The sequence below is a fragment of the Alnus glutinosa genome, chromosome 3 (genome assembly GCF_958979055.1).
Source record: "Alnus glutinosa chromosome 3, dhAlnGlut1.1, whole genome shotgun sequence".
Classification (NCBI taxonomy): Eukaryota; Viridiplantae; Streptophyta; class Magnoliopsida; order Fagales; family Betulaceae; genus Alnus; species Alnus glutinosa.
This window is the reverse complement of record NC_084888.1, coordinates 9,007,590-9,024,591: the sequence shown is the minus strand read 5'-3', so window position 1 is coordinate 9,024,591 and position 17,002 is coordinate 9,007,590. Positions and strand designations below refer to the sequence as shown.

The 17,002-nt window shown below is 35.8% G+C and overlaps 1 protein-coding gene across 1 annotated transcript; it reads left to right on the top strand.

Moving 5' to 3' along the window:
- The first annotated feature begins 15,812 nt into the window (after window positions 1-15,812).
- LOC133864460 (uncharacterized) lies at window positions 15,813-16,775 on the top strand. Its single transcript, XM_062300802.1, has one exon. It carries the CDS (start codon window positions 15,988-15,990, stop codon window positions 16,585-16,587), a length of 600 nt encoding a protein of 199 aa, XP_062156786.1. The 5' UTR covers window positions 15,813-15,987; the 3' UTR covers window positions 16,588-16,775.
- The last annotated feature ends 227 nt before the right edge of the window (window positions 16,776-17,002 follow it).

The following is a 17,002-nucleotide window of genomic DNA, read 5'->3' as shown; positions in this document are numbered from 1 at the left end:
AATTAAGGTAAAACAATCAAACATAAATCACAAAATGATGATCAACAACATTCAACAAATTAAGCAATATCTTTTTTTTTTTTTTTTTTATTTGCCGAAGCTAATTATCTTAATTAATTATATAGTTCAGAAATCTCTCTAACTGTCTAACATGATCATATATAATATTTCATACACGCAAACATATATAAATGATCCAAACGTTGAACAAATTAATTAAACCTCCCCCTCCCACTGCATATTTGATACCCACCGGGCGTCTCCTGAGGCCAAACACGAGCATTTAACCTGCCTTCCAGGCATTCTTGCAGGATCAACCGGCCGAGCTCCGAGTTACCTTTGCTCAAATCCATCAGCTCCCGGAGTTGCCGTTTGGTCATTCGCACCTTGATTCTCAAGGAACATGATGACGACTCCGACTCCAGTGGGTGCACCGTCTTTTTCCTCCCAAACAAATTCCCCATTGTTTCTCGATCTCCTGAATCTCTCTCTCTCTCTCTCTCTCTGGGGCGACTGGCGGCTAAAAAAATGTGGATCTGGGTTTCCTTAAGGTCATAAGAAAACCGCTAAAAATCAACGTCTGCGTTAAATACAGAAGCGGCCCACAAGAAAAATGCATGGTTTAGAGTTAATTGGTGACGTACAGAAATTTGAAAGAAATCTTTCTCAATCATGCATCAGCTATAACGTACATGGAAGAGAATTTAAAGCGTACGTACGTTTGTTAGTAGTTGAAGATGATAAATAAACATGCCGGCCACATGTAGTTGAAGATGGTCGCACTTCCCTACTTTAAACTGTAACTCGTTAAAACGGAATTTTTTTTTTTGGATGAATAAAATCCAAAAAATTAGGCATAAGATTTGAATTTTATTTTTAGAATAATATATTTTATTTTTTGTATAAAGATTTTATGGCCGTGCTACTAATTAAGAATATATATATATTCTTGAGAAACATCCGATTCCCAAAATGCCACTATTATTGATTTCAACCTATTATTGAATGAAAGAATGGCTTTTGTCTCTTTGAAAATCAAAAGCGCAGTACTTTTCTCAATATATTTAACAAGCAAATAACTTTTTAAATCACAAAACACAACACCTTTCAGCCGAAAGCAACACACTTTTTAGAAAAAGTTTCACACCTTTTCATTCACATTAAATATTTTTAAAAAAATAAGTGCTTTATTTTTCATGTGTAAGGATTGATTTATTATTTATAAAAAAGATTAAAAAGAGAGAGAAAGGAGGTAATCGCACGACTATCTATAGTGGATGAGAGGGTGGCCACCCCATGTAGATATGGTTGAACTTACAACCACTCCAACAGGTTAGAGATGGCCATGCGGCCACCCCAACCGGCCAAGGGTGATTGTGCAGTCCTTCCTTTCCTCCATTGAGGGTAGCTTCACAATATCACTCAATTTTTTTTTTTCTTTATTAAATAAAAGTTCGCTTTACACCGGTTTGTGGTATCTCAAAACAAGCAAGTTTAGCAAATTAAATTTTAGAAACACAATACCTTCTAAAAAGTTTGCCAACCAATTTTTTTGAGTGGATACTACTGAACATATTTTCCCAAATGTAAATCCACCAAAAACACTTTTTAATTTTATATCACATTAAAAAAAAAAAATCATATTAATATATATATATATATATATATATATATATATATATATATAAAAGAAAACAGTTTTTAAAACCATTAATAAACCTTCCCTATTTTCTTTTAGGGAGATACGAGTAGTACGTTTCACGCTTTTTCCCAAGGATGAGTAACGACGTAAATTTTTTTAAGCAGACGAATCGCACTGCCATCTTCCTTGTTGTTTTGGATCAAAGCTGTACGTGTACACATGCATTATGAGTTGTAAACATGCAGCCAAACCATATTGCATCATTGGTGATGAAAGCCCCGTTAAACTTGCGTGTAAATGATACCAGAAGCCCTCTTCTTCTTCCATACAAAATTTTCAAAATATTGCAAAAGCGCCCATACTCCAAATCGAAAGCGAAAATCCAACATATATATTGGAATTATGGACGGTTTCAAACCATCTAGAAATTGTAAAAAACCGTCTAGAAAAAAGTCCAGACGGTTTTGAACCATCTAGGACAATCTGTTGCTAATCCGAGTTGTGGACGGTTTGGCCCAAACCATCCGCAATTCCAGACGGTTTGGCCCAAACCGTCCGCAATTGCACAAATCGTCCAGAACCAATTCTGGACGGTTTCTTTAAACCATCCGTAATAAGTTAAAGACGGTTTGGGCCCAAACCGTCCATTATTTTCTAGACGGTTTGGGCCCAAATCGTCCAGAAAAATGCATGTATATATTTTTTTTAATATATTAACCTCATTGGCACCCAAAAATCCTTATTACAAAACTTGCAACATCATCTAAATCCATTTCCAAATCCAAAATCCAAATCCAAATCCAAATCCCAATTCAAATCAAATCCAAATCCAAATTCAAATTCTTTACAACAACCGTCTACGTACTAGCTTACATATTACAAAATTCAAATGCATACCTATTACAAAATTCAAGTCCAAATACATAATTAAAACCCAAAAAATTTGAAACCTATAATCTAACAACGACAACAGCTAGACATCACATTTTTGGTTGTTTTCCTGTCATAATCAAGGCTACCATACGTTTGACACTTGCTAGCTCTTCTTGTTGTGTTGCATATTTGGTGTTTTGTTCTTCGTACAAAGTCTTCAAACGTTCTATCTCAGCAGCCATCTCTAGTTTCCTGGGAGTAGGCGCACTAGAAATTGATCATTGTTTGTAGGAATAAGTGGAGGATTTACCGGGAGTCGGCCCTAGCCCCTCCCCGCGTACACAATTGGAATGTTCCCGTCCTAGCACTTGTGCGCACGCATCGTTATGTGACCAATAGATCGACCCCTGTGAACACACTCATTTTGCAGGCGACTGATTATTGATAATTGCCCTTATCTTCGCCTGCCCAAAACATACAAATGAAAACTTGAACCTACAAATAATATTTACATATTTAGCACGTACTTACCATAGTTTCTCCAACCGTTGCATTCATAGGGTTCCCATCTTTCTTGGTATGTGAGACAATGAACATATTGTCTCTGTTCGAGGTTTCTCCTGTGTCTTCGTCTTGCAATATCATTAATATTATCAGTTATAAGCTTATTATCTTACTATAGTACGTACGAGCCGTACCCTAGGTTATTTTGGTATTCCTCTGCCTATGTCACAAATTTTCCATTAGTTATAAAATTGTGAGAGTTAATTGAAATGACATGCATGCATGTTTTTGATCGATCAAAATTCAATTCTTTATCTTAATTTTTCTCATCTTTTTGTTTAATTACAAATGAAGTCTTTTATTGAATTTCTGTTATTGAATGATTGATGAAGAACAGAAACAAACAGATGCTAGGAATTGTACGAGAGAGAGAGAAAAATGAGAGAAGAGGAATCCTCTGTTTTCTGTATTAATCAAAGTAAATTGTAAAGTTACAAGAATCTGCAGAATATATATTATATTACAAAGCTTGCTGAGCAAGTACGCTAACTGTCTATGCTAACTAACAGCTGTTGATCTATGCTAAACAGAATTAAGCACGTGTCTGTACAAAAAGGTCACATGTACATGTGAAAAATAAATCTAATACTCCCCCTCAAGATGGATAATGAATATCCATAATGTTCATCTTGGACAAAAGAGAATGGAAAAGAACAGCTCCAAGAGACTTAGTAAAGAGGTCTGCTAGCTGATTTGCAGAAGAAACTTGGAGAGTCTGAATCACACCCTTTTCAATTCGTTCACGCACAATATGACAATCTATTTCAATGTGTTTCGTGCGTTCGTGGTAGACAGGATTTGCGGCTATATGAATGGCAGCCTTGCTGTCACAAAAAAGGAGAGCAGCAGAAGAATGATCAATCTGAAGGTCCTTAAGAAGACTACATAGCCATGTAATCTCACAAGAAACGGCAACCATAGATCGGTATTCAGCTTCAGCTGAGGACCGAGAGACCGTGTGTTGCTTCTTAGATTTCCAAGAGATTAAGGAAGAGCCTAAGAAGACACAAAAACCAGTAACTGAGTGCCTAGTGTCAAGACATCCGGCCCAGTCGGAATCACAAAAAGCTTTAATGTGACAAATAGAAGATGCTGGAAAGAAGAGGCCTTGACCAGGAGCAGACTTAACATATCTTAAAACTCGAAGAGCTGCTGCCATGTGCGGTTGTCTGGGAGATTGCATAAACTGGCTGAGGGTATGTACAGAATATGTCAAGTCTGGTCGAGTAGTGGTGAGGTACAAAAGACGACCAATTAATCTTCTATAGACAGTTGGATCTTCAAGTAATTCACCTTCATGAGCAGAAAATTTCGCATTCGGCTCCATGGGGAATTTAGCTGGTTTAACAGCTAACTGTCCTGCATCTGAAAGAATTTCAAGAGAAAATTTCCTTTGGCAAAGAGCAATGCCAGTACTGTTGCGGGCAATCTCAAGCCCAAGAAAAAATTTGAGAGGTCCCAAGTCTTTAAGCTTGAACCGAGTATTGAGAAAGACAATGAAATCTTGAATGACTTGAGAATCACTGCTAGCCAATACTATATCATCAACATATAACAATAAGGCAATAAAAGAAGAACCAAACTTCTTAGTAAACAATGAATAATCTGCCTTAGATTGAATGAAACCATGTTGAACTAGAGTGGTTGAGAACTTAGAAAACCACTGCCGAGATGCTTGCTTCAAACCATAAAGGGACTTATTTAATTTGCATACCCGAGTCTCCCCCTTGCTAGCAAAACCAAGAGGCAATTGCATGTAAACTTCTTCATCCAACTCTCCATGCAGAAATGCATTGTTCACATCGAGTTGATGAAGCTTCCAATTATGAATAGCAGCCAAAGCAAGAAGACACCGAATAGTAGTCATCTTAGCAACTGGCGAAAAAGTCTCAAAATAATCCAATCCTTCACATTGAGTGAAACCCTTTGCAACTAGACGGGCTTTACACCGTTCAATCGATCCATCTGCTCGATGCTTGATCTTGTACACCCATTTACAACCAATGAGTGTTTTTCCGGGAGGCAAATGAGTAAGAGTCCAAGTTTGATTAGACTCTAAAGCATCTATTTCAGATTTCATGGCTTCACGCCAACAAGCATGCTTGACAGCTTGATGAAAGAATTGAGGCTCAATGGAAGTGGAAATTGAAAGAGCAAAGTGTTTATGAGATGGTGATAATCGAGAGTATGATAAAACAGATGAAAGGCTATGGGGAATACCTGAATCGGGCAGATCTGCAGTCAAAGAAGAAGATGGCTGGGTAGTAAAGTGAGAAGAGTCCACCAATTGACAGTGATATTCATGTAAATAAGTTGGTTGTTGTCTAACTCTGGAAGATTTTCGAGTAGGAATTACAGGAACATCAGAATGAGAAAGAGAAGAATCATCAATATCAGAAACAGAAACAAGATTAGGAGGATTAACAGAAACAGGAACTGAACTAGTATGATTATCACTACTAGAAGTAGTAACTATAGGAGAATGAATGAGAGGATCACAAGTAGAATCAGAAATGGAAAAAGGTAAGACAGAATTATTTATAAGAGAAGAATTATTAGAAACAGGAGGATAAGTGGTTGTTTTGTAAGGAAAAATATCCTCATGAAAAATAACATCTCGGGAGACAAGAATTGATTTGCTATGAAGATCAAAAACCTTGTAACCCTTGATACCACAAGGATAACCAATGAAGATACATGGTTTGGCCCGAGAGGCAAACTTAGTACGGTGATGAGATAACGTGGAAACAAAACAAAGACAACCGAATACCCGAAAGTGTGAAAAAGAAGGAGGGTTATGAAATAATTTCTCAAAAGGAGAAATATTAGATAAAATTGGTGTGGGGATTCGGTTTATGATGTGAACAGCAGATAGGACACACTCACCCCAAAAAGACAAAGGCAAATGTGCTTGAAAACGTAAGGAGCGAGCAACATTCAAAATGTATTGGTGTTTCCTCTCAACAACAGAATTTTGTTGAGGTGTTTCAACACAACTCAACTGATGGATTACTCCTTTGGAGTAAAAAAATTCTGTCATTTGAAATTCAATACCATTATCACTACGAATGCATTTGATTTTACATTGAAACTGAGTATCAACATATTGAAAAAAAGAGCAAAGCAAAGAACGAGTTTGGCCTTTATTATTCATCAAATGTAACCATGTAAATCGAGTAAAATCATCTACAATGGTAAGAAAGTACTTAGCACTTGTAAGAGATGCTGTAGAAAAAGGGCCCCAAATGTCACAATGTACAATTTCAAAAGGGTGACTGGAAACAGAATTACTAATAGGAAAAGGTAAACGGTGTTGCTTAGCTAAAGGACAAGTAAGACAACACTTATTTGAATCAAAAGAAATCTGAGAATTTTGGCTACTAAGGAGCTTCAGACGAGCATCCGAGAGATGACCTAGCCGAGAATGCCATGTGCTAGGAGAAACCGTATGAGCAGAAAAACTGTGAATTGGCACAATTGGCACAATGTTAGAGGATGTTACAGAATTGATACAAAAAGGAACATGATTACACTGTAAATGAAACAGACTTCCAAACTCCCTACCCACTCCAATCGTCTTCCATGTCTGTAGATGCTGAATATAGCAAATGTTAGCAAGAAAAATTATGCAGCAGGATATATTTTTGGTGAGCTTGCTAACTGATACAAGATTGAAAGAGAATGAAGGAACACAAAGGACATTGGTCAAGGTAAGGGTGGAAGAAACTTTAACAGTTCCAATGTGGGTGACGGTAGCAAAATTTCCATTTGGCAATTTTACTAATTTGGAAATAGATGCAATGTGGGTGGTAAAATATGATGTGGAACAAACCATATGGTCGGTTGCTCCTGTATCTAGAATCCAGGGGCAATTTTTAGATGTTGAGGCTTTATGAAATGTGGAAACTGAAGAAAAAACAGAATGTGTGAAATGAGGAGTAGAATGAGGCATAAAGAAAGAATTACCTGACATGTTGGCTATGAGTTTATGAGATTGACCTACTTGATTGGCTGAACTAATCTCAGAATTAGGTGTGATGAGAGCCATGATCTTCTGATACTGTTCTGAAGTGAAAGGCAATGAAGAGACTTCTTGGATCCCGGAAAAATCTGAAACTTGATTGGCAGAAAGGTCTTCAGCAGCCTTTCCTTTGGTAAATTTGAAGCCAGGGGGAAACCCATGCAGCCTATAACATTTCTCTGCCGTATGACCAGAAATTCCACAGTGGCTGCATGTTGGCTTATCTTTACGATAAGAGGTGTTTTTATTAAAACGACCTCGTGGTGTTGAATTTCCAGATGTAGTCACAACTGACTTGGTGAGCAAAGTAGCAGAATTCTAATTAAGAGAAGTAACAGAATTCGAAATCTCCTTCTGTCTTTCTTCTTGAATTACTAGTGAAAACACCTTGTTGATAGGTGGAAGAGGATTAAGCATCAAAATCTGACCTCTAGCCTGAGCATAGGATTCATTTAATCCCATCAAGAATTGCATCACATATTCTTGTTGCTGGTAGTCATTATGGACCTTCATTGTACCACACGTACATGGTGGTAAAGGCTTGTAATTGAGTAGTTCATCCCATAATCCCTTGAGGATGGTGAAATAGCTACTCACAGAAAGATTATCTTGTCTCAAGTCAGAAATGGACTTTTGAATCTGAAAGATTCTAGGTCCATTCTGTTGTGAGAAACGATCCCTAAGATCGGTCCACATTGCCTCAGCGGTATCAACACAAATGATACTAACTCCAATTTCCTTAGAAATAGAATTAATGATCCAAGAAAGTACCATGTTGTTGCATCGCGTCCATGGCAAGAAATCTGGACTAGAAGGATTGGGCTTTGGCAAACCTCCATTGATGAAAAGAACCTTGTTCTTCGCAGTCAGTGCCATGAGCATTGATCGACTCCAAGTGTAATAATTGTCTCCAGTCAATGATTGAGAAACGAGAGGAATTCTTGGATTATCTCCGTTGTGGAGATACAATGGATTAGAAGAATCCATCGCTAAAGAAGATGAAGTGAGAGATAGGTTTTCCATAAAAAAAAATGATGAAGAACAGAGAAGAATCAAGAAAAAAAACTTGATTTGAAAGGAACAATCACGAAAGAAAAATCACGAAAGCTCTGATACCATATTGAATTTCTGTTATTGAATGATTGATGAAGAATAGAAACAAACAGATGCTAGGAATTGTACGAGAGAGAGAGAAAAATGAGAGAAGATGAATCCTCTGTTTTCTGTATTAATCAAAGTAAATTGTAAAGTTACAAGAATCTGCAGAATATATATTATATTACAAAGCTTGCTGAGCAAGTACGCTAACTGTCTATGCTAACTAACAGCTGTTGATCTATGCTAAACAGAATTAAGCACGTGTCTGTACAAAAAGGTCACATGTACATGTGAAAAATAAATCTAATATCTTTGTTTATCTCTTTTTAATTAGTATGAAGAAATTGCAAGGCAAGAGCCTTTAATAATTAGTTTAATTTCTAAAGTTTCTTCAACCTCGATCCTCTTTTCTAAACAAGCTAGGTACGAGTCCTTACCTTGTTTCATCGTATGTGGTCAAAAACCACGCACGGAGCTAACCTTTTAAAAAGAACACTTTTTTCTTAGAGAAAAAAAGTAAAAACTTTTTTACTGAGAAAAAAATTAACTTTTTGATTTCCAAAGTTTGGAAGATTATTTTTGCATGATTTTCTTCCTCCGTAGCCCATTACATAAATACTAACATGGAGTTTTGCAAACAAGGAAACTCTTTGCTAATCAATGTTCTATCCGTGTTACTTTTCAAAAACCTCCTAAAAATAGAATAAGATAAATTACTAGCACTATCTTATTACCACACGTATATAGCAGAGAAAGATAAACGCTATATTCTATATTTTTTTTATTATTTGTAAAAATTTATTCTTCATTCGTCCCAAATGAGAACGGTAAGCAAAAGTGTAAATCTCTAAAACAAACAAGAGACTAAATCTCTACGTAGCAAAAGGAGATTGCTCTCAAATTACTATACACACAAATTAAAGTCTGTAATATGCAAATCATCATCAACCTAATTAAAAATTTAGAAGGAAAAAAAATTGCAAAAAAGTGAGGAAAAAATTAAAAATAACCTTTACACTGGGCGTCGGCTGGCTGAACGTTGGGTTGTCGGGGGTGTAGCTCCCAGGCTAGCTGGGACGTGTCAGGGTGTCGCCGGAGAAGGTGAGGAAGGGCCGGCCGGGATCGATCTGACAGAGAGAGGGGCTGGACAGAGTACGAGCTAGAGAGAGAGAGTCGGACGGAGTACTAGAGAGAGAGAGGGGGAATGGGAGAGAGAGAGAGAGAGAGAGAGAGAGAGAGAGAGAGAGAGAGAGAGAGAGAGAGAGAGAGTGTCGGACTGAGTGAGAGAGATCACCGGAGAGAAGGGGAGGAAGAGGGCCGCCGGCCGGGTGAGAGAGAGAGAGAGAGAGAGAGGGTAAGTTTATGAAGTTTCTAGATCGATATTCATCGATCCTATCTATTTTTAGAACTAGGGTTATAGACGGTTTGAAATAAACCGTCTGTGATTTTTTAATTATGGACGGTTTGATTCAAACCATCTATATATTTATAGACGGTTTGAAAAAAACCGTCTAGAATTTTTTTAATTCCGGATGGTTTTATTTAAACCGTTAGTGTTTTTAAGGACAGTTTTAGTAAACCGTTCATTTTTTTTTTTACTGACATTTTCAAAAAAAAGTCCATAAAAGTATAATTCTAGACAGTTTCTAAAACTGTCTAGAAAAAAACAGTATGTAATTAGCGGTTTTTTTTTTTTTTTTTTTTTTGTAGTGTATGTATATATAATTGCAATGATACAAAGACCGAGTATATATACAAAAGCAGCTATAGCTTTAGAAGGTATATATAATTACACAAAACATGGAAATATGTATACGGCACAATCAACCACCATCTTGAGTGCCTTATTGGTGTTGACATCTTTCCTTTGATGCATTGAGGTGAGCTGGAACGTGAGGACAAAGGAATTTAAGAAATCTTTTCCATACATCTCTGATTACTTTCCTTAATTAGATGGCTGAGGACCAGTTGACGTGCAAGGGTGGCTGCCTTTGCCTTGTGAGTTAAGCTTCAATATTGCCTTTTGAAGAACCTTCAGACATTTGGAAAGGATCAGGTAGTACGGTATGGTTAATAGCCGCTGCAAGCTGATGGGAGGGGAGCTAACCATCAGCTTGTCACGGAGAAAAGTAAAACGAGTAGACCCCAGTATTTTATTAAAAATATCCGTAATTTGGTCACGAGAAAATTGGTGTACAAGAGAACAATCTCCTTGTTTTGATCTTTCTCCTGTGTAAAGTGGACATCCACCTCAATATGTTTGGTTCGGACATGAAACACTAGATTGGAGGCAAGAGAAAGAGCTCCAACATTATCACACCACATAGTCGTAGAAGAAAGAAGATGAATCTGTTAAAATGTCTCACAACGTCAAGAGATATATGACTTGGACACTTTATAAGTCATGGATATCTCTCATCTCTTAAGGCGTCTTTTGAGAGCGAATAAGGTTCATAGACTTTTATATGGTATTATAGCAGGTTCCTTAGACGATAATGGGCGCGCATTTTCCTCTCGATGTTGAATATGTGTTTGGTCAAAAGTTACCACATGTGAGGGGGTATGTTAAAGTGTCCCACATCACCAAGAGATAGATGACCTGAACACTTTATAAGTCAAAGACGCCCCTCCTCTCTCAAGGCGTCTTTTGAGAGTGGGTAAGACCCATAAATTTTTACAGAATCCGCATATCTTCGAACAATATATGCACATGATAGAGTTACGCAATAGTAAGAGTCATAGCTTGATATTCAGTCTCAAAACTAGAACGAGCAACAATACATTTCTTCTTAGCAATCTAAGAAATAAGGCAAGGGCCCAAGAAGATGCCATAATTGGTAGTAGAACGGCGGTCATCAGGATTACTCATACAATTAATCAGAGTCACAAAAAGCCTGCAAATGAATATTACCTTTGCTATACTATAAGCATGCATGATGAGCTGTACCTTTCAAATAGTTGAGATTACACTAATTAGCAGCATTCCAATGGTCAATAGTGGGTTGGTGCATGTGCTAACACAATTGATTCACAACAAAGGAGATATCAGGATGAGTAATAGTGTAATATTGCAAGGGGCCAATCATCTGGCGAAAGACAATGCATGGTGTCAAAGTAGTTTTTTTTTTTTTTTTTTTTGGGCTTCTTCAAATGTTTCTAATTTTTTGTGACTACTTTTTTCTCCCTTTATTTCTGATTCATTTTTGCATAGTCAAAACAAATTTCGGTTTGCTGGGAAGGATATGGAGGAACCCGTGACCATTAGTGGTTGAATACGGCCAACTCTTCTTTATTTTCTTGTTGAAATTTGGGCTTTAATTTGGACTATAGTTCAAGCCCGTTTCCTATTTGATACATGCTTTATTTATATGCCAAAAAAAAAAAAAAACCCTAAGATAACTATAATCACAAAAAATAAATAAAGAATTATTAAAACTATATCCTAGTGGACTAAGATTTACAATCTTATACTCCGTTTGTTTCAGCGTAAAATGATTTCTGGAAAATGATTTCGGTATTTTTCGGTGTTTGGTAGGGGCGAAAATAATAGTTAACTGAAAAATGATTTCCGTTTGACAAAAAAATGCTTAATAAATTTCAAAAAATAATTTTTCCGTAGATGGTAGACGCAGTCGACTCTCTTTTAAATAACGCAGTCGACTTTTACGTTCAAACAGTTGACTATTGCTAGATTCCGACACCCGTTGGAGTTGTCGGTGCCGAAATCCGACGACACCCGGCAACCGTCACCGGATTCTGGCGGTACCCTGCCAGATTCTGGCCAGACTGGTCGGAATCCGTATGTATCAAATATAAAAAAATATTTTTATATTATTTTATATTAACATTTTTTATTTTATGAATAAAATTTAATTTTTTTAAATTAATATGATTAAATTAAAATATAAAAAATATTTGTAATTTTCCGTACGCGCCAAACACCGAAAAATGATTTCGACGGAAAATATTGTTTTGAAAAATGACTTCCTTAAAAATATTTTACGACAAAAATCATTTTACACCAAAACAAACGGAGCATTAGAAGGAAGAAATTATGATCCAATCAGTTGTAAAAAGATTAACCCTATATAAAAAGAGTTGGAATTTATAATCTTAAAAATAGATTCTAACACGCAATACAATTTCGAAGGTTCCATCACATCTAGTCCGATCCTGTTAATGTTCCCCAAGCTTTTATTTCTATTTTTTTTTTTTTTTTTTTTAAAAAAAAAAATTTAGGGGGGGGGGGGGGGGTAAATCAACTTTTTTCTCTTTTGGGGTGTTCTTCACAATTTTTATTTTTAGGAAAAATAACATTTTAACCATCTAAATTACCATCTGTTTTGTAACTAGTCTCACAAACTGCGAATACTATGACTACGGTCTCCTAAACTACAAAAACCTTTGAAAAATGTCCTATTTGATAAAATATTTCCATATTACCCCTGCCATGTGTTTTTTTTAAATTAAAAAAAATATTTTTTTTTAAAAAATAAAAATAAAAAATAAACTAAAAAAACTTAATTTTTTTTTAAAAAAAAAATAAAAAAAAAGGAAAATGGGGTGGCCACGGGCAGCCACCTCCAAACATCATGCTTTCTATTTATTTATTTTAAAAAAAAAAGATAAAAATTTAGTTTTTTAAGTTTTTAATTTTTTTTTAATTGAAAAATGCAGATCTCAGCTTTTGTTAAGTTTACAAGCCAAGCCAAGCCAAGCCATTGTGAACCACATAATGAGCGGGATTTTATTTATTTTTATTTTTTCTTGGATTCTTCATATATTTTTTTTATGTAATTGGGATTCAAACTCAGATTTCATGAGTTTGTCATAGTTAGGCTTGGAGCTTTTCGATGGGCCGGGCTTGGCTTTGGCTGAGCCCAATCTCCTCGTCCTCCAATTCAAACAAGCAGTACACTTCAGTCTAAAAAATAGACATCATTAATTAGTGTTGTCTTCTAACTTTGTGTATAGTTGTAGGAAATGATCATGTCTTAACCTGTTCTTTTAATCATAGCAAATTCCCTTTTAATCCTTTTTGTCATGCACGTGAACGGTAATCCGACGTTGTGAAAATTGTTAACAAAACATCCCGAAACGTCTATGGTAACTATTATTATTATTCTCATGGCGGTCATGATTACGAACGAACAACAGTCAAAATAAATTTGAGTATCACCGAAAGTCATACAAGTGGCCAGATATCTCAAGGGGAGCGACATACCTAGCTAGAACGGTCAGAATTGCCTCATCTAAATTCGAAATAAGTAAACAATAATAATAATAATAATAAAAAAGTGATTAATTCCTTTTTTTTTTTTTTTTTAGAACACTTCACTTAATTTCTTGAACTTCTACTATTTTTACAATCTCTTCTCAAAGTTAAAAAGCTCTTAATTTAATACATCTAATTTATAATTTTTTTACAATCTCACCCGTCCGTTAGGATTTTTTGTTAAATCATAACGGATGAAATGAAAATTACTAAAATACCCTCAATTATTTATTTATTTTTATTTAAGAAAATAGTATAATAATTTTGTAATTTTATGAAGTTTACAAAAATATAAAAGTCATTACCTTTGACCGTTTGATTTAAATCCAAAAACTTTAGGATCATTATGAACTTGACATATCCTAGAAGAGGATCAAGTCGAATTAGTCTAACATGACCCCTTAAGGCACCTCTTTTTATCATTTTATCTTTAAACTTTATCTCTCTTATATATATAAGGAAAAGTTTATGTATCTCATTCAAACTACTATCCAATTTACAATATACCTCGAACTTTTGATTACGACAATATCCCCCTTTCAACTATCAAAAAATTGTCAATGTCATACGTTTTGTAGTAATTTGAAGGTTAAGATGTTCGAGAGTGAAGATAATCACCCGAAGTAAGTAAATACTTACTACTGAACGATCTTATTTCAGTATACAATATAATGATAAACTGAGCATAGTTTAATTTCTTGTCTCAATCAAGAAATTATGTTACGAGCCTTATTAAATTTATCGAATGTTTATAACTGATTCAAACAGATGTTTGTTTATTATACGGTTTATAATAATTGAACTTAAGGTGTGGATCACCATGTACGGATGTTGGGTACGTAAATGAGTTTGATCCTATAGTCAAAGAAATTTACTTTTATATTTGGCTTTAGATCCAATGGTTTTATTGGTTACCGGCGCACCATATATATATGGATGGGGTCACCATTATGACTTTTTAGTGGTGTAGATCACGCAAGGTTTAAATCCGGTAGAGCCACTAACAATGATGATACACAACAATATTTGGGGCACCAATACGTATTGTCCTACAAGTTACTCGGGATAGCGTCAACCCTAATGAAAAGGGAATGTAATATACTTATTATATATTATATTGGTGTTGATATAACATACTAACGGAATTTGTCAAGTGTTTTGATGAAATTTAACTATAGGGACTAAATTATAATTTTGGCATACTCCGAGGACCTTTGAGTTATTTTTTATATTGCAGAAAATTATTTTTAATTTAGGCCAATCATTTGGACTGATTTTACATTAATTATGAATTTTCTTTTTAAAGAGAAATGCATTTATCTCTCGCTATTTTCTTTTTCTTTAAAGGTTTTTTGGATTGATGATGTGGCAAAATTTTATCATTTTATTACAAATGAACTAGTATAATTTAAAGAATCGTACCCTTAAATTATAAGGATATGCAAAAGATTATAAGTAATGCTACATGGATGATTAGAATGACTTTCGAAATTTTCATTGAATTTGAGATGATTATTATTAAATTTGATCCAATAAATTTTAAAAATCACGTAACCTTTAAAAAGAAATTGTAAAAGCTCTAATCCTCATTTTGACATTACTCAAAGTTAAATAATATTTGTACAAACTTTATACACACTTACATTTAGTGTGAGATCATTCCATGTGCATAAATTTTATACCAAATATAAGTGTGCAAAATATGTACAAATAACACGTCTCACTCAAAAACTATTTGCTTAATCCGTGAACAATTGTACAGGATTTGGCAACCAAGAGATGGGAGATATTATTTGGTGGGCTTTCGTTTTCATTGATATTAATCAGAATCTCGGGGTAGACTAGACGGCGTCGTGTTTGCTGTATTCCACATTATGTCCACTGTAGTTCTGCCATACAGATGGACCAAAAGAAACCAATAGGCCCCACAAACGTCTAAAGCAAAAAATTTTCTCGTCTTTTTAAGCCACAGCCCACCAAAAGTGGGCCCACTTTATAAAGCAAAGCTAAAAAGGCATGGACACTTGATGGTGAGGTTGACCATCATCTCCATGATGATGATGATTATGATCCCACCGCCAACATGGTCAAATTCTCATCACCCCTCCCCAAGTCGTTGACCTACCCATACTGTACCTAATAAGAGTTCCCTACCGTTATATATCATCATCTCTGATTGCACCTGGCCACATCAACGGTGCTTAAACAATGACCATTATTGTCAATCAACGATCCCGTGTACCATCCTAGTACACAAAAGGTGGGACCACAACCTTAAACCATACATATGATTTTTAGATGGCAAAGAAAGGGATATTATATACTTGTGTCGGCTGGTAAGGATGGGCTAACGTACGCTAACGAAACCCTCAAGAAACATCCTTCTCAAATCTCAACCCTGTCGGCTGTCATCTCATATTTATGTTTCTCGTCACAATCTTTGTAATATTCCATTAATTTACATGTTACAATCTTCTATATATTATTACTAAAGCTAGAATTGTTAGATTATCAATGGGGAATTGTGTGTTTAAAGGGTTTGGAGGGATGGAAGAGATGGTCAAGGTTGTGACATCCAACGGTGGCATCATGGAGCTCTACGCACCCATCACCTCCGAGTGCATAACCAACGAGTTCCCCGGCCACGCCATATTCCGAAGCCGCGACCTCTTTGCAGAGCCTCTACTCCACAACGAAGACCTCCACGCCGGACAGTTATACTATCTCCTCCCTCTCAACCCCTACAAATCCAACAACGTTAACAGTACTACGTCTAAGCAATCCGACACGGCCGCCATTAACAGTAACATGTCTTCTTTATCGTCCATTACAGCAACGCCGTACCGCATGTCATGCGATAACCAAGGGCTCATGAAGCGGTTCTCCGACCCAGAAGTTGTTCCGAGGTATAATAACACCGGGGTGTGGAAGGTGAAGCTGGTGATTAGCCCTGAGCAGCTGTCGGAGATTTTGTCACAGGAGGCTCGCACCGAGGCGTTGATAGAGAGCGTGAGGACAGTCGCCAAGTGCGGTAACGGGGTCCCCTCGGCGGCTAATTCAGATCAGTGGAGCCTCTCCAGTAGTTGGAAGGGATCGACGTCGGATGTGAAGTAATTAATATAGATTTTTTTTTTCTACCAATTGAAATTTATTTCTCTTTTATGTCAATGTTAATTCTTGTACGATAGTAACCCCATGATGCAGTGTGAAGGAAACTGTACCCTAGAAAATGAGTACTACCTTTAGCTAAATTTGGTGACATTCACAGACCTTCACTTAATATATATGTTGGTAGTAATTAAATGGACTACTTTTTTTTTTTTTAATTTTTTTTTTAGTTTAATAAACTATCCTTTTTTTTTTGTTTTCTTATTTTGGTTTTTGACGATTAATGTACGATTTAACATGTGATGATCTCATCAAATTTTCAACCTCGTCATGGGAAAAAAAATGTAAAAGATATATAGAAGAAATTGCATGTATATATAAGCTTGTGAAGGTCCAGGGGATATGATGATATTAAGGCTTG